General features: G+C 39.4%; 1 protein-coding gene across 1 annotated transcript in view; it reads left to right on the top strand.

The window, feature by feature from the left end:
- cds2.L (CDP-diacylglycerol synthase 2 L homeolog) overlaps positions 1-17,709 on the top strand; it is a 35,254-nt gene extending 17,545 nt beyond the window's left edge. The window contains exons 3-13 of the mRNA XM_018253417.2: positions 2,130-2,226; positions 2,343-2,440; positions 3,354-3,493; positions 9,578-9,636; positions 11,460-11,542; positions 13,283-13,370; positions 14,856-14,924; positions 15,203-15,355; positions 15,507-15,626; positions 16,806-16,909; positions 17,176-17,709. Of these exons, the coding sequence (XP_018108906.1) occupies positions 2,130-2,226; positions 2,343-2,440; positions 3,354-3,493; positions 9,578-9,636; positions 11,460-11,542; positions 13,283-13,370; positions 14,856-14,924; positions 15,203-15,355; positions 15,507-15,626; positions 16,806-16,909; positions 17,176-17,305 (1,141 nt within the window). The 3' untranslated portion in view covers positions 17,306-17,709. The remainder of the gene's footprint in view (positions 1-2,129; positions 2,227-2,342; positions 2,441-3,353; positions 3,494-9,577; positions 9,637-11,459; positions 11,543-13,282; positions 13,371-14,855; positions 14,925-15,202; positions 15,356-15,506; positions 15,627-16,805; positions 16,910-17,175) is intronic.
- Positions 17,710-19,262: the final 1,553 nt, after the last annotated feature.

Here is a 19,262-nt window from a genome sequence, read left to right as displayed (position 1 = left end):
AATCTGCTATTGTATACATTTGAGCCAGCATCCTGCTTTTCTTCAGTTCCGTATGAAATATATATATATATATATATCTGCTTTAATCCCCTAGCATCAGTTGCAGGTGGGGGCAGGGCCTTACTGTTGACTGACTTTGGGCTGTTATCACATATCCAAGACCTGTAGAACCGGTACTGATGCAGAGCAGGTATAGGAGTGAATGACAGATGTGTGTGACTAGGCTCATGCATTAGACAAGGATATATGTGTTTCTAATTGGTGGGACTCCTGCATTCCCTCCCTGCTATTCCTTAAGCACAAACAAGCAAAGTCTGTTCCATCCATGCCTTCTATTGGTCTTAGATTTTTTTCTGGTTTTAAAGAGCTCAAAATAGTTCCTTTGTGCTGTTATGGATGTGTGATGTGCTCGAATCATGTGCGGCTATTAATACTGCAAACTCTGCACAAGTGGGTTTCACGAACGGTTGATTGACACACAGACTTATTTGTGAGACAACCCAGCGCACCCCTATTTTGGGGATGTTTTTTAACAGTTTCCATTAAACTCATACATAATAGTGAACAGAGGAAGAAGAATGAAGAGAGAAGAGAATAAGAAGAGTGAGCCCAATTGGTCCGTTTAGGTTTCAGGGGGGCATTAGGTAGGTGAGGTATCTGTGCACACCTTGGGGTTTGACATTCCAACCATGGGCCTAAGATTCGTTCAAATTTATCAGGGCTTCCTCAAGCTAAATATACCAGTTTTTGTTTAGCTAAGGCATTGACTAATTTTTTTCCAGAACCTCAGTGAGGGGGGTGATACTGACTTCCATTGTAATAATATCCCTTTTGTGATTCAGTTTTGCGTAGTTGCGCGTGGGTAGTGTTCCCACAATCCCCAGATTATCCACAGGATATTGGGTAAATCTAATGTGCATTCTATATATGCCAACACTTCCCTCTAAAAGCTCTGTATCCGGGGGGAATTCCCAGAATATATGATAATAAGTACCTACATCATTTAAACATTTAGGTCATACATCTGATGCTCCCTGGTAGATTGTAACTATCTTATGTGGAGTAAGGTACACTCTATGGAGGAATTTAATTTGAATGGATCTGTCTTTAGCAGATATTGTGAGCCGGGGGACCAAGTCCAGAACCTCTTCCCACATTTCCTCATCCAGTTCTGGGACATTTTCAGTCCACTTTTGCTTGACTTTGTTAAGTGTAAAGGGATTAGCCCACATCAATATGACATACATATAGGTCAGCACTTCTTGTAGGTCTTGCTTCCTTAGATATTTCTCTAAACTAGTTTTTGTTATTGGAAGGGGCCTTGAGGGAAATAGTGATCTGAAGGCATGTCGCCTCTGTAAGTATGAAAAGTGCATTCTGGGCAAAATTGGGTAATCATTCCTAAGGACCTGGAACTGTTTGCATTTCCCTTCGACAGTGATGTCTGACAAGATTTTAATTCCTACATTTGCCCATGAGGCTATGTCCGTTATAGAGTGGAAGTTTGGTAGGTGTTTGTTTCCCCACAGTGGGGTCCATTTTGACCATACCTGCTTGTTGCCCTGAGCTATTTTTACTGATTTATAAAAAGAATCCACCACAGTTCACATGAAGGAATGGTCAGGCTAATGCTACGAGGGAACCTATAACCGTGGCCTAGGCTAGCTTGAGAACAGAATTCATCCAAGTCGGGGCTCCTGGGGGAATCTGCATATACAGAATTTTATTCTTTCTCTTTGCTGTGCCACAAATGACACAGTTCATCCCAACATTGACACTGGAAAAAATGCAGCTTGTGCACAACTTTCCCACTTGTTAAAAGCAAGCAAGTTGTAGCTCAGTCTTCGCGAGCAATAACTAATATGCTGAGATTCTGTGCAAAATTATTTCATAATGGGTAAAAAAAATGGTCTATTTAAGAAGATAATTTAACGCTATTAAAGAGGATGAGGCACCCACTCTCCCACCCCGTAGCAGCATGGGGACCCAAGTTGATGTTACAAACCATAGGTTGAGAGTCAATGCTCTATACTCTGTAGTTAGACATACATTTAATAAGAATACATTTTATTTACACAAAGTGACACAATTTTGTTTTCTTTTGTCCATGATTTCTCCTCTCTCCTCAGGTGGAAGAACTGGTGGGTAAGAGGCATCCTCACATTGGCTATGATTAGCTTTTTCTTTATCATCATCTACTTGGGACCTATAGTGCTCATGATGATTGTAAGTCTGAATACAGCGAGTGCATGGGGTAAAGGGTTTTACTGAATAATATTCTGTGGCATTTGGGAATGAATTGAAAGGTCCCCTAAACAGGGTTTCCCTTATCATTTCTGCAGGTGATGTGTGTGCAGATAAAATGTTTCCAGGAGATCATCACAATCGGTTACAATGTCTACCATTCCTATGAGTTGCCCTGGTTTCGCACTCTCAGCTGGTAGGTAACGGGTTAGGTATCAATGTTAAATTTAATTTTATATGCTCTAGAACACATTTCCCACATACTTTTTTAGAAATATGCAACGGTTATGTTCCCTTTTCTGTCATGATATTTATTCCTATTAGGGATGCAGGGAAACCACTATTTGGGATTCAGCCGAATCCTTTGTGAAAGATTCAGCCGAATACCAAACTGAATCCTAATTTGTTAGGGGAGGGAAAGAAAAAGGGGTAACATTTTTTTACTTCCATGTTTTGTGCCGAAAAGACATGCGATTTGACCCCTAATTTACGTATGCAAATTTGGTTCAGCTAGACACAAGGATTTGGCCGAATCCCGAAATTATATATATATATATATATATATATATATATATATATATATATATATATATATATATATAAAATATCAAAACAGGGGGGTTGTGGGAGCACTCTAAAGGCTTTAAAGTATATATATAAGTATAATAAATGCTATTGCATATGTACCCAAAACAGGGGTTATATATATATATATATATATATATATATATATATAAAATACACAAGAGACATGAATATCCTGTAAATTGTATCCTTATAAACGATGCTTAGTCATGTCATCGGTTATAATCGCAGCTTAATGATGTGTATTATAATAAAGTACCCCCTGTTGCAAAATTCAACAATTCAATAAGTGTATCAGATCACTGGGTAACGACAACTGTGCCCAAGGCAGCTGCTGTCCTACCAAGTGATCCAGTTGTTGGATTTGTGGCAGGTGAATATTCTGCAACATGATTGGTCTGACTGCAGCACACTCATCCAGTGTTAATTAGGAAGCTTAGATTCTGCCTCTGTGCAGGAGGATGCATTCTATGGTTTATTGTGCTTTTTCAAGCTGGTGCAAATGCAATTTTTTTTCTCCTTAGGTATTTTCTGCTGTGTGTCAATTATTTCTTTTATGGAGAAACTGTAACAGATTATTTTTTTACACTGGTCCAGAGAGAGGAACCTCTAAGAATTCTCAGCAAATATCATCGTTTTATCTCTTTTGCCCTATATCTGACAGGTAATAAGATGTTCTATCTGAGTCCCTTGTGCTCTTCCCTCATTTACAAATCCCTAGTGATTATATTTTGCTAATCTGTACTGCATTCATAGCTTTCTCCTATTGTCATTGGTTTTTATATGATATTGCCTCCACCCAAAAACTGCTGAAAGAGAATGTAATTTTATGAAACGTTCCAATATACATTCAAGCAACTTTCCAATATACTTTCACATAAGATAATTGTATATGTAATTGCAACTGAAAGCATCATCCCTCTGGCTGTATATAAATATTCTCTGACTCTGAAGCAATGTAGCAGCAGTCAGCTGACCCTAATCCTAACCAACCTGGAAGAGAACTGACTTCTGCTGCATTGTTTGAATCAGAGAACTAAAAAATGGATAAACTTTTAAAATAACATTTTTTCATTGTATATAGGAAAAGTGCCTGGAATTCTATTTTCTTTCAAAATGCAAAATGTGTTTTTTTAAAATAATTTTTTGGATAGAGTTTGCCTTTAATGGGTAAATAATTCGTTATTAAACTGTATGCTAGTTACATAGTTAAATTGGGTTGAAAAAAGACAAAGTCCATCAAGTTCAACCCCTCCAAATGAAAACCCAGCATCCATACACACACCCCTCCCTACTTTTAATTAAAATTCTATATACCCATACCTATACTAACTATAGAGTTTAGTATCACAATAGCCTTTGATATTATGTCTGTCCAAAAAATCATCCAAGCCATTCTTAAAGGCATTAACTGAATCAGCCATCACAACATCACCCGGCAGTGCATTCCACAACCTCACTGTCCTGACTGTGAAGAACCCTCTACGTTGCTTCAAATGAAAGTTCTTTTCATCTAGTCTAAAGGGGAGGCCTCTGGTACGGTGATCCACTTTATGGGTAAAAAGGTCCCCTGCCATTTGTCTATAATGTCCTCTAATGTACTTGTAAAGTGTAATCATGTCCCCTCGCAAGCACCTTTTTTCCAGAGAAAACAACCCCAACCTTGACAGTCTACCCTCATAATTTAAGTCTTCCGTCCCTCTAACCAATTTAGTTTCACGTCTCTGCACTCTCTCCAGCTCATTTATATCCCTCTTAAGGACTGGAGTCCAAAACTGAACTGCATACTCCAGATGAGGCCTTACCAGGGACCTATAAAGAGGCATAATAATTTTTTTATCCCTTGAGTTAATGCCCTTTTTTATGCAAGACAGAACTTTATTTGCTTTAGTAGTCACAGAATGACACTGCCCAGAATTAGACAACGTGTTATCTACAAAGACCCCTAGATCCTTTTCATTTAAGGAAACTCCCAACACATTGCCATTTAGTGTATAACTTGCATTTATATTATTTTTGCCAAAGTGCATAACCTTGCATTTATCAACGTTGAACCTCATTTTCCAGTTTGCTGCCCAGTTTTCCAGTTTAGACAGATCACTTTGCAAAGTGGCAGCATCCTGCATGGAACCTATAGTTCTGCACAATTTAGTATCATCTGCAAAAATAGAAACAGTACTTTCAATGCCCACCTCCAGGTCATTAATAAACAAGTTGAAAAGCAAGGGACCTAGTACAGAGCCCTGCGGTACTCCACTAACAACACTGGTCCAATTAGAAAATGTTCCATTTACCACCACTCTTTGTAGTCTATCTTTTAGCCAGTTCTCTATCCAGGTACAAATACTATGTTCCAGGCCAACATTCCTTAATTTAACCAGTAACCTTTTGTGTGGCACTGTATCAAATGCTTTAGCAAAGTCTAAGTAAATCACATCCACTGCCATCCCAGAATCGAGGTCTCTACTTACATTCTCGTAAAAAGAAATTAAGTTAGTCTGGCAAGATCTATTACGCATAAAACCATGCTGGCACAAACTCATAGTATTATGATTTGCTATGAAGTCCAGTATTATTATGTTATGATCACTATTCCCTAAATGCTCACCCACACAAATGTTAGAGATGAGTTCAGTATTGTTAGTTATTACAAGGTCCAAAAGAGAGTTATTCCTAGTAGGTTCTTGAACGAGCTGGAATAAAAAGTTGTCATTCAGCATATTTACAAACCCATTAGCTTTTTCTGTCTTAGCAACCCCATTACCCCAGTCAGTGTCTGGATAATTGAAGTCACCCATAGCAACAACTTGACCCAGCTGTGAAGCCGCTTGTATCTGCAAGAGTAGCTGGGCTTCATACTCGACACTTATACGAGGTGGTTTATAGCATACACCAATGATAATTCTTTTTGATACCTTTTGTCCAGTCGAAATCTCTACCCAGAGTGATTCTACACCCTCACCAGTGCCAGCTATTTTTATTTCTTTAGCGCATGGCTTTAATTCAGGCTTTACATACAAACCCACTCCTCCACCCTTTTTAATCCCTCGGTCCCTCCTAAAAAGGGTGTAACCATTTAAATTCACAATCCAGTCACATGTTTCATCCCACCAGGTCTCAGTGATACCAATTATATCATAATTTTTAGAGCATGCAATTAATTCTAGGTCTCCCATTTTACCTGACAAACTCCGTGCATTTGCCAGCATACAGCGGAGGTTACTACTTTTACTTTGAAATGTGCATTACTTAGTGAAGAATTATACGTTAAGTTAGTATTATTCTGTTTTCCTTGTAACAGAGGGACCTCCTTAGCTGGTAAACTGTATGCCCCCCTCACTCCTCCCCCATGACCCTTACTACCCCACTGCCCCGTCTACACTAGCTTCCCCATAATCCTTTATCTCACCCACCCCCCCCCCTTGCCTAGTTTAAACACTCCTCCAACCTCTTAGCCATTCTTTCCCCTAGCACCGCGGACCCCCTTCCATTGAGGTGCAAACCGTCACGGCTGTATAGGTTGTACCCCAACGAAGTCAGCCCAGTGCTCTAGGAACCCAAACCCTTCCTTCCTGCACCAAGACTTGAGCCACGCATTAAGCTCCCTAAACTCCCGCTGTTTTCCTAAACTTGCACGTGGCACAGGCAAAATTTCAGAAAAGATTACATTGGAAGACCTTTCCTTGATCTTAGAGCCTAGATCCCTGAAATCATTCTTTAAGGTCTTCCATCTACCATTTATTTTGTCATTAGTACCGATATGCACTAAGACAGCTGGGTCGTGCCCAGCCCCACCCAATAATTTGTCTATCCGATCAACCACATGCCGAACCCTGGCACCAGGTAGACAGCAAAAAGTTCGGTTGTAGCGATCCGGACGACAAATTACCCTATCCACTTTCCTAATAATTGAGTCCCCTACAACCACAATCTGCTTAGGCCTGACTCTACTCTCCCCCCCACCACTACTAGAGAAACTGGTCTCCCGGCTGTTAGAGAGATCAGCCCCATCTAGAATTGCCAATCCAGAGTTCATACTCCCATCATCTTCACACAATCTGGCAAATTTGTTGCGATGTATAATCTCCGGATCAGCCTCCATTTTCCTTTTGCCCGCCTTAGATTTTCTAACTGTCACCCAGCTAGCTGCCTCAACATCCTGCTGCTGTTCTGTTCCCCCCAAACTATCTGACCCCGCTAGGTCCTGCTCAGTGAGCAAAAGACTCCTTTCAATTATAATTCAGTTATAATTCTGAACTCTTGTTTTGCAACTATTACTTTTGTGCAATGTTGCTTGTTTGCTCAGATTGCAGAAGTACATCTTTCAGTGTATAAAAAGGAAATTCGTTTTGATAGTGACACATTTGTATAACTGATAGGCAGTACTTACCCTCTCGAGGCATTCAAACCAGGTAGACTTACCTGAGGGTGGAGAGTTTTGGCAATCACACAGCTGGTGGTGGCATTATCTTTTAATAGCCCGAGTACTGCTTATATTTGTACTCCAGCCTATGTTAAATAATAACCCCCTGCCTGGCATAACCTGCGCAGTAGTGATATGCGGGTCTAGAAAACCACAACCTGCAAACGCCTTCCCCCCCTCCATTTATAGACCCGCTCTGACCTGCCTGCCGATGACTTCACAAAAGGGGTGGGACAGGCGTGTGTCTATAAAACAGAAAGTCGGAAGCCAGCAGTCTAAAGTCCGCGACCTGAAAGTGGAGCAGCGTAGTTGGCCCTAACCCTCCCAAACCACTACTGTGCAGCCCTAAAGGGATACTGTCATGGGAAAAAAACATTTTTTTCAAAATGAATCAGTTAATAGTGCTGCTCCAGCAGAATTCTGCACTGGAATCCATTTCTCAAAAGAGCAAACAAGATTTTTTTATATTCAATTTTGAAATCTGCCATGGGGCTAGACATTTTGTCAATTTCCCAGCTGCGCCAAGTCATGTGACTTGTGCTCTGATAAACTTCAATCACTCTTTACTGCTGTACTGCAAGTTGGAGTGATATCACACCCTCCCTTTTCCCCCCCAGCAGCCAAACAAAAGAACAATGGGAAGGTAACCAGATTGCAGCTCCCTAACACAAGATAACAGTTGCCTGGTAGATCTAAGAACAACACTCAATAGTAAAAACCCATGTCCCACTGAGACACATTCAGTTACATTGAGAAGGAAAAACAGCAGCCTGCCAGAAAGCATTTCTCTCCTAAAGTGCAGGCACAAGTCACATGACCAGGGGCAGCTGGAAAAATTGACAATATGTCTAGCCCCATGTCAGATTTCAAAATTGAATATAAAAAAATCTTGTTTGCTCTTTTGAGAAATGGATTCCAGTGCAGAATTCTGCTGGAGCAGCACTATTAACTGATTCATTTTGAAAAAAATGTTTTTTTCCCATGACAGTATCCCTTTAGGGCTGCACAGTAGTGGTTTGGGAGGGTTAGGGCCAACTACGCTGCTCCACTTTCAGGTCGCGGACTTTAGACTGCTGGCTTCCGACTTTCTGTTTTATAGACACACGCCTGTCCCACCCCTTTTGTGAAGTCATCGGCAGGCAGGTCAGAGCGGGTCTATAAATGGAGGGGGGGAAGGCGTTTGCAAAAAAACATGTTTTCTGATGACAGGATGCCTTTAAAGATCATGACATGAAGCTAAAGATCATGTACTGCAGGGTGACAATAATTGCTTTATAACGTACAGGAGAGAGAAGTAAAATACAGTATAGGATACATCATACTGTATAAACTACAAGTTTTAATTTAACATTCCTCTAACTAAATCAATACTCGTCGATCTAGAACAAGAAATATCAGACAGCAGTTGTCGCAGAGTATTGTTGGGAAGTGTAGTTCAGTAATTTGACAGCTACAGCTTAATGCCACCTCTCCAATAAACATCTTGCTTTGCCACAAGTCCATGTGACAGCATCCAATGTTTGCCTTTATTTAGCAGGCCCTAACCATTAAAGATGTAATAAAAAAAGGTGTGTGACCCCCCAACTGTGGTCCTCACCCAGCACCTTACGAGACCCATCCTGTCCACGCATGCAGACCCACCTACTTATTCTTCAGATTTGGTTTAAGAAGCACAGGAGGAAGCTTCTAGGACTTTGCCAACATTAAAACAAATTGCAGGAGTAGCTCCTGGTTGTAGGTGTCTGTAGATGGCTAGGATTTTGTGTAAAAGAAAATAGAAATGGCATCTGAAACAGGATGAAGCAAAAATTACTGGAACATTCCAGTCCCCTCTGTATGTTCTTTGTTTGCTGGTACAGGTATAGGATTTCTTATTTGGAAATCCATTATCCAGAAAGCTCCAAATTACAGAAAGGCTGTCTCCCATAGACTCCATCTTATCCAAATGTTTTTAAAAAAAATTCTCTGTAATAATAAAACAGTATCTTGTACTTAATCCCAACTAAGATTTAATGAATCCTTGTTGGAAGCAAAACCAGCCTATTGGGTTTATTTAATGTTTACATGATTTTCATGTAGACTTAAGGGATGAAGATCCAAATTACGGAAAGTAAAAAGTCTGGAAAACCCCAGATTCAGAGCATTCTGGATAACAGGTCCCATACCTGTAATTATGGAACTACTTTGGAAAGCTCATAGAGGCAGCATGGGGTTTGTTTCCTGGCAAGAAACTGGATAGAGCACCTGTACAGCTCCGAGCATTATAACTGCTGTTCTAACACTTTATATATGTACTGTTTTGTAATGGTACTCCTGTTTTTGCAGGTTTCTGCATGTTTGTTTTAAGCCTGGTGAAGAAGCATTACCGCCTACAGTTTTACATGGTATTTATATTATTTTGTGTATTCGCTGTTGTTTTCTTGGATTTTGTGTATTTTTACTTTAAAGGGGTGGTTCATAGTTTATGTAACTTTTAATATGTTATAGAATTGCTAATTCTAAGCAACTTTTCAGTAGGTCTTTTTATTTTTTATTGAATTATTTTTCGTCTGACTTTTGCCAGCTTTCAAATGGGGGGTCACTGACCCCATTTAAAAACAAATACTCTGTAAGACTACACATTTATTGTTATTAGGGATGCACCGAATCCAGGATTCGGACTTTTTCAGCAGCTTTCGGATTCAGCCGAATCCTTCTTCCCAGCCGAACCGAATCTGAATCATAATTTGCACATGCAAATTGGGGTTGTTGAGGGAAATCGTGACTTTTTGTCACAAAACGAGGAAGTAAAAAATGTTTTCCCCTTCCCACCCCTAATTTGCATATGCAAATTAGGATTCGGTATTCGGTCAAATCTTTCACAAAAGATTCGGGGGTTCTGCGGAATCCAAAATAGTGGATTTGGTGCATCCCTAATTGTTATTGCTACTTTTTATTACGCTATTCAGCCCCTCTCCTATTCAATTAACCGTATGGTTGCTAGGGGGAATTTGGACCCTAGCGACCAGATTGCTGAAATTGCAAACTGGACAGCTGCTGACTAAAAAGCCAAATATCTTAAAAACGACAAATAATGAAAAATGAAAACCAAATGCGAATGTTCTGGGAATATCACTCTCTGCATCATACTAAAAGTTTGCTCAAAGGTGAACAAACCCCTTTAAACTATAAAAATATAAAAGTGGAAAAAATTGTTCCCATCAGTAGGGGAGTTTTATATCAAGCTTGTGCGTCGCCTGGCAGTTTTGGGCTTTGTGAGGAGATTAGTTGCCTGCTGTAGTGTAGAGTAAAACTTGGTGACAATTCTCCCTAAAATATATATATATTTTTTTACCACGTATGTAATAAATGTGGCTACCATGCCAAATATCTTTGGAATTTAGCAGTACCAGATGCAAACTACTAGAGTTGGAGCTTTACCCCTTCTGATTCCAGTGCCTTTTGATCTCGCAACTTCACACGTTGCCAGTGAACATGCATTATGGCATATATCAAAAGACCACTTTGGATCGTAGAATGGATCTTTTATGCCAGCAATAGAGAGTCTCTGATAGGTGGTGTTTAAGGTGGTATATTCTTAGACAAGTCATACAGGGGCTGATTGTACTCCTTCTCTGGCAGCTAAATGGCCGAAAAGCGTATGAGGGATCACGTGTAATTTGGCCTTCGCTTGGATCTGTTCCGTCAGACCATTTCACTATCCTATCATATTGCAAAGGATTTGTCCACACCAAAAACTTCACCTGTTGATTTACCTTGTTGGAGTGTGCAAGGCTCATGAGCAGGAGCGGAAACAAAGAGGAGCAGCTTATAACCTATTCTACTTGCTCTTCCTGTTGCTACGGCTGCTGGCCTAGAGCAATAGCATTTAGCCATCCCTGTGTATGGCCACTGTTATATGATATCTGACCTGCAGGCTGAGTGGCTGGATAAACTAAGGGGTCAGCAATGAAGGCTCACTTTTACCCTAACAGCCTTTGCATTGTGGAAGGAGACAAAATCGTATGATATTAATTCCATTAATTAATACTAATAATAATAATTATTCAAAATTGAATAAATGTGATCAGCTATAAAAGGATTATAGGCTAATCTGAAACATGCTAAATGTGAATTTAAAGGTAAACTGCTTTTTTTTTTTTTTTTTTTAATAACCATCTCTGTTCATCTGAAAACTTTCATGTATTTTTTGTTCTGGTTCTTCTAGTTTGGCTGGACACACGTCACTCTTCTGATCGTTGTTACTCAGTCACACCTCATTATTCACAACTTGTTTGAGGGAATGATTTGGTAAGTCCATGTTGCTGATTTGGTAAGCAGATTGACTGACTGCAGGGCTCCCCCATGCCGATCTGAAACATAACATTGCTAAATACAAGGAAGACATTGTGCAAGAACAGACTGTTTCTACCTAGTTGAACGAGTCTGCATAGAGAATCCCCTTCTGTTCTGTTCAATATTCCCCTATGTCTCAAACAACTGACTGTGCATTATTGATGCAGTTGTGTCACTTGCTTGTTGCATTCTTTATAATGTGATAAACTTTCCTTACACCTCAAAAGATAACATCATTGGCATGATACCTCCTGATTTTATCCATTTTTTTTAAAAAAATTTCCATTGCAGTGGGGGTCCAGATTTAATATATTTATGTATGTTAAGGGCACAATGACACATCATAAGCAGAGTGTTTCCTATTATTATAGGAGTAAGTTTTAAAAGGAGGGGGAGGATTCTCACTTAAAGAACCATAGAGAAACAATGGCGAACGTGTCATAGACTTAAAGTGGACCTGTTACCCAGCCACAAAAATCTGTATAATAAAAGTCCTTTTCAAATGAAACGTGAAATCCAATTTCTATTTTTTATTAAAGCATTCATAGCTGTTGTAAGCTCATTTAAAAATCTCAGCAGTCAATCAAATATTGTCTGTCCCTCCTCTATGCCTTAGGCGGGGCGGGCAATTACTTTCACTTTCCATTCAGCACTTCCTAGATGTCACTGCTCTCCCCACATTCCCCCAGTTCTCTTCACCGTTTAATTGTGTAACCAGGGCATGGGGATGGACATCAGGTCCCCCATTCTGGTGCACAAACAAGATTCTGAGATGATTTGAGGCTTGCCTTAAATGTGATACTGACACAATCCTATAAAAAATCATAGGAACAGTATCAAGTATGTTCTGTACCCACAATAGTTCCCCCCCAGCGCCGCAAACCTTGGTGCAGCAGACCGGCGGACACAGCTAACTGATCTTCTGTATTGCTTCACTGATGCTGGGATGGGAGAGAAGCGATCCTTCCATAGGCTGAAGTCCTTTTTTTAATTTGTAATTACCCTATGGAAGGATCGCTCCGCCCCCCCAGCCCAGCATCACTGAAATAGCACCAAAGTTCTTTTAGCAATGTCGGAGGGTTGGGTTCATGCAGGTTCGCGGGCTGGGGGCGGCATTGAGGGGAACTATTCCGGGTGCAGCACATACTTAATACTGACACGTTCCTATGATTTTTATAGGAATGTGTCGGTATTGCTTTAATAACACTGTCCACAAAATGGCTCCTGCCTGCTTGCTATAATTATGAATTACCGGACTGAAGAAATCAAGATTCAGATAATTTATATAATGTAATTAAAGTTCATTTTGCTTGACTTATGTGATAAAAATAGGATTTTGAATAATTATCTTGGGTGATGGGTCTGCACAGTGAGCAGATGTCAGCACAAAAACTCCTGAATGTGCATTATCGGGCCTAAATCTGCCCTCCTGTGTAGTGACTGACAGTTAATTTATAAACACTGGACACATTTGCACTCATAGCAACCAATCACTAATTAATTCAGCCAGCTGCAGGCAGAACAATAAAGAGTAAACATTTGATTGATTGCTATAAATTACCCTATTTGGATTTGATTGGTTGCCCAGTGTTTATAAATGACCCCGATTGACTTCCTGTCCAAAGGGTCCTGCGCTTTTCCACCTGAAAATGCTGTACTGTGTCTGCTTTCTGAGCCAATATTTTCTCCTTGTAGGTTTATTGTTCCAATATCCTGTGTGATCTGTAATGACATCATGGCCTACATGTTTGGATTCTTTTTTGGTCGGACACCTCTCATCAAGGTTAGTTGACTCTAATTTCTGAAATTTAAATCATGGCAGCATTTCAGCATTTTGGTTGTCAGGGTCCAAATTACCCTAGCAATCATTGAGTTGAATAAGAAACTGGCATATAAATAGGAGAGCCCCTGAATAGAAAGTAGAAATAACAAAACCTGTAAAGCCTTACACAGTATTTGGTTTTTTTTTTAAATGGGGGTCAGAAGAAGAAGTCAAATCATTAAGAAACTAAAGATAATACAAAATGAATTCCAGTTGAAAAGTTGTTTGGAATTAGCCACTCTATAACATACTCAAAGTTAACTTAAAGGGATGCTGTCATGGGAAAAAAACTTTTTTTCCAAAATGCAGCAAATAGTGCTGCTCCAGCAGAATTCTGCACTGAAATCCATTTCTCAAAAGAATAAACAGATTTTTTTATATTCAATTTTGAAATCTGACATGGGGCTAGACATTTTGTCAATTTCCAAGCTGCCCCAAGTCATGTTACTTGTGCTCTGATAAACTTCAATCACTCTTTACTGCTGTACTGCAAGTTGGAGTGATATCACCCCCTCCCTTTCCCCCCCCAGCAGCCAAACAAAAGAACAATGGGAAGGTAACCAGATAGCAGCTCCCTAACACAAGATAACAGCTCCCTGGTAGATCTAAGAACAACACTCAATAGTAAAAACCCATGTCTCACTGAGACACATTCAGTTACATTGAGAAGGAAAAAGAGAAGCCTGCCAGAAAGCATTTCTCTCCTAAAGTGCAGGCACAAGTCATATGACCAGGGCAGCTGGGAAATTGACAAAATGTCTAGCCCCATGTCAGATTTCAAAATTGAATATAAAAAAATCTGTTTGCTCTTTTGAGAAATGGATTTCAGTGCAGAATTCTGCTGGAGTAGCACTATTAACTGATGCGTTTTGAAAAAAACATGTTTTCTGATGACAGGATCCCTTTAAAGGTGAATCACCCCTTTATTCACTTGACAAATGGGTATTGTACCCGAAACATGACTTGTTTGCCACTACTTGGAATAAAAGTTTGTTTGCAGTTATCTCTGCTGGAATTCATTTTCCTTCATTTATATTTGGATCACATTTAGCAGTTGCAGCACAGAGCAACCACTGAGAATCGGAGATAAATTGTGAGAATAATTTGTACTAACCACCATCCCCCTTCTCTACTTGTAACCAATCACAAGAGCCCAAAGACATATATACACTAAGATTGTAAATATAGACGTTTAAATATAGTCTATAGTGCTACAAGCTGATACCGTAGTATTTCCAAAGTAGATTAAAAAAAGTCCCCAGTGCTCATAGAATATATTAATTTGTTTTTGCCGTGGGAAAAAAAGGCAAGAGCAGAAAGAAGGTAAAATTTACTGAGTAGCAGTATAAACTAGTAACAATCTCCTAATTCTGTTCAGTGTGAAACCACTCTCTTGTGTCATGTTACTAACGTCATGTTACTAACAGTTCTCTTTTATCCCTACAGCTGTCACCTAAGAAAACTTGGGAAGGTTTTATTGGAGGCTTCTTTTCCACCGTAGTGTTTGGATTGTTGGTAAGTCTCCCAAGACTGTTGTTATTTCATAGGAAAATGTAATTTGATAAAAGCAGTCGAGCCTAACAACATCATACGCTGGCTTCTCTGTCCTTACATGTTAGCAGTTTGACTAGGAATTGCACTGCCCTTGAATGAACCTGAAATAGTGGTCAGTGAAACCTGCTTGATCACATATGAACAGAATTAATGAGAACAAAATACAGCAAATGTAAAAAATCCTCAGAATTCTCTTGTAGGTGCAGGATGTGTTCATCTGTTGTGTTTCTCTTTTCTAGCTTTCTTACGTCATGGCTGGCTACAGCTACTTTGTGTGCCCAGTGGAGTTTAACAATGATACTAACCGATTCACAGTCGATTGTGAACCCTCGGAGCTGTTCCAACTTCAGGAGTATCACATACCTGCACTGTTCCGTTCTGTCATTGGCTGGGTACGCACTTTAGAAATTGTATGACCTTCTGCATGTGCTCAGCTGAGCAATTCAATGTGGAAGCACTGAAACAAACGGCTGCATTAAATGGCTCATATATCCACTGTATGCACAGAATAAATGCTTAATCTCTGTCTTTTTCCTCCTGCAGAAAACTGTCTGGATGTACCCTTTCCAGATACACAGCATTGCTCTCTCAACCTTTGCCTCGCTCATTGGTCCGTTTGGTGGGTTCTTTGCCAGTGGATTTAAGAGAGCTTTTAAGATTAAAGTAAGGCATTTTAACTTCTATGAAAGCATGACAATTACATCTCATAGTAATTAACCCATTGTAGGTAAACTTATTCCATATATTGCAATTCCCTTAAAGGGATACTGTCATGGGAAAACGTGTTTTTTTCAAAATGCATCATTTAATAGGGCTGCTCCAGCAGACTTCTGCACTGAAATACATTTTTCAAAAGAGCAAACTGTTTTTTTATATTTAATTTTGAAATCTGACACGGGCTAGGCATATTGTCAGTTTCCCAGGAACCCCCATTCAATGTGACTTGTGCTCTAATAAACTTCAGTCACTCTTTACTGCTGTACTGCAAATTTAAGTGCTGTCACCCCTCCCCAGCAGCTTAACAACAGAACAAAGGGAAGGTAACTAGATAACAGCTCCCTGGTAGATCTAAGAACAGCACTCAATAGTAAAAATCCAGGTCCCACTGAGACACATTCAGTTACATTGAGTAGGAGAAACAGCCTGTCAGAAAGCAGTTCCATAGTGCAGCACTGGCTCTTTCTGAAAGCACATAATCAAGCAAAGTGACCTGAAATGACTGCCTACACACCAATATCACAACAAAAAAATACTCTTGCTGCTTCAGGAATTACATTTTATATGGTAGAGGGAATTTTTTGCAGTGTAATTTAGAAATAAAATCTACACCATAAAAATCATGACAGAATCCCTTCAAATCCTATAACTCCAACTTCTTTCCCTCAGATAGATGTGGGAATTCATGTTGCAGAAGCTTCATTCATTGAGCTTTATTCCACAGAATGCTTTACCATACCTGAGTAAATAGATAGTAGATTGGTGTGACATCACTTTCTGCCTAAGTCTCTCCCTACTCACTTATAGCTCTGGGCTCAGTTTACAGCAGGGAGGAGGAGAGGAGCAAACTGGGCATGCTCAAGCCCTAGCCCTGGAGGTTTAAGCTGAAAACAGGAAGTCTGATACAGAAGCCCATGTGCACACAATAGAAGGAAAGAAATGTGTTTCTTTTGACAGAGGAGCAGCATTACTTTGAGGGTGTACTGGTGTATTTATAAAGACCTTTCTGATAACGCTTACTTACTTTAAACCTTTCCTTGATTAAACACAATATGGTTTTTTAAGGAATAAGAAATATGGCTTCAACTGTACATTTAATTCTTACAAATGTATTCTTAATCTTAGGATTTTGCCAACACCATCCCAGGCCATGGAGGTATCATGGACAGATTCGACTGTCAGTATCTGATGGCGACATTCGTGAATGTGTACATTGCCAGCTTCATCAGGTAAGACCTTTGTTCGTGTACCAAAAAACACATGGACACGGAAACTTACAGCTATACTCGAGTCATCTGCATTGTCCCTTTTATACATGTTGCTTTAGTGGTCAGCAAAAGGAAAAGGTAATCATTAAGGAACAGCGTATATCACCATAAAATATGATGATAAGGATATAACAAAGTGGTTTTAGATCTGCAAATCAAAGAATGTACATATCAGAGGGTCATTGTAACATGCCAGCAGTACTCATATCTTGTCCTTTTCTTTGCAGAGGCCCCAATCCAAGTAAATTAATCCAACAGTTCCTAACTCTGCGTCCTGACCAACAAATCAACATCTTCAACACAATGAAGTCCCACTTAACGGAAAAGGGAATCTTGGGAAATGACAATGGAGTATAAGCCACTGCTTTCAACCAAAGACCTGCCAACCGGCAAAACTGGCATTACTGTACAATGATGCTGTATTTTGCTCCTTCTCAGAGAAGACTCTTTTGCAGCTGGAGAGGGTTGGACAAAAAAAATCAACAACAAAACAGATCCATTCCCTGTGTTAACATTTTGTGCTGTGTCCTTCCCTTCTTGTCCCCTCTGTTCCTTTTACTGTCCCATATTTACAGGTCCTAGTTTCTCACTGGCCTAACAGTTCTAACCCTGTTGGGCATCTCATACAGAGACTTTGTTTGGGTTGTATTTTTACAGCACAAGAAGGGTTGAAACTGGCTTGAAACAGGTGAATAATATATATATCAAAGAAATCCGCACTCATAGGTCTTTTGTGATGAAAAAATGGGTTTATTCAACGTTTCGGCTCTTAGACTCGAGCCTTCATCAGGCTCGAGTCTAAGAGCCGAAACGTTGAATAAACCCATTTTTTTCATCATAAAAGACCTATGAGTGCGGATTTCTTTGCTCTATTGATATTGATATATGTTCCAGCACCTAGGCATTTCCATTGTTTTCTGAGTGCGCCTATCCAGTAGTTTGTGTATATATGTATAAATATATATATGTATATATATGTATATGTATATATATATATATATATATATATATATATATATATATATATATATATATATATATATATAATACACAAAAGCCATGAATATCTTGTAAATTATATCCTTATAAACGGTGAGTACTGATGTCATCAGTTATAAACGGTGAGTAGTGATGTGATTTCTTTCAAATGTAGGGTTGCCATCCGGCCGGTAAAACACCTGCCAAGACCCGGGCCGGTATTAAAAATTTACAGGCAATGTAGTTGCTGGTAAATTTGTAATACCCGTAAAAAAAAAAAGCCTTTGGCCCGCCCTCAATTCGATTAGAACTTACCTTTTTTTCGGCCTTCTGACCATCACTCTATGTGGCTCTGCCCTTTTGAGGCACATTGCTTGGCTCCACCCCTTTTGCATCAAGGAATGCCCTCTTTTGTTCCTTTTGGAAAAGATGGCAACCCTAGTCACATGACTCACTGAAACTTGTGCATTATAATAAATAAAATACCCCTGGAAATTATAATGCGGATATTATAAGTTACCTGAAGAATGAATTAATCTTATAGAAGGCAAGAGAGGATTTCAAAAAGCAAATCTGTTGTTGCAATAGAAAGCTCTAAATAGATCAACTATTTACATAATTTCCATAGCGATAGCCCATCTTTTATTTCATCTGCCCCAGCCTAGGGGTACAGCAGAACTGACAAATAAATATATATAATATATATTGATATTACTAGTATTACTAGTATGCTTGCTATGGCACTCCTTAACCATGAAACCGTGGCCTCCCAGCAAGTAGCACAATGAGGAAGCATTAGCACAATATACATGTTTTGCCATAGGCTTGATGTGTCTGGGATAGGTGCTATAGGATATGAGCTGCAGCTATGGGCACATTTTGGGCATGGGCTTTAACAGCTCCTCTTTTTAAATGTTAAATGAGTGACCACTGCTTTATTAGTTTGTTTTCATTCATTTGATTTGATTTCTTATTGCACCAAGCCCTAGTTTGGGTGTGCTTGCAGTGCTATAATATATAATTGTATATATTCACATTTTAAATTAATTTTTATTTGTGAGGTATGTTTTTAAATTAAACCTTTTTTGTTATGAACACTGATGAGGACAAATAGTCTGAAATCATGGCAAAATACAGCGAGCAAAAGGGTGGTGCTGAGTTTTTGGCTTGTAGCGGCCATGTTAATGCACTTCAGGACTGTGTTTATTACAAACAAATACCTTGATATTCCCTATCATTGAGATGTCATTCCATGTGGCTGTGTCCATATGTACTCAATGACTGTATCCACTTACCATGACTTCATTTATTTGTCAATATGTTACATGGTATAACC

Source organism: Xenopus laevis, chromosome 3L (genome assembly GCF_017654675.1).
Source record: "Xenopus laevis strain J_2021 chromosome 3L, Xenopus_laevis_v10.1, whole genome shotgun sequence".
NCBI lineage: Eukaryota > Metazoa > Chordata > Amphibia > Anura > Pipidae > Xenopus > Xenopus laevis.
The sequence above is the reverse complement of the archived record's forward strand: the minus strand, read 5'-3'. Positions and strand labels throughout refer to the sequence as shown.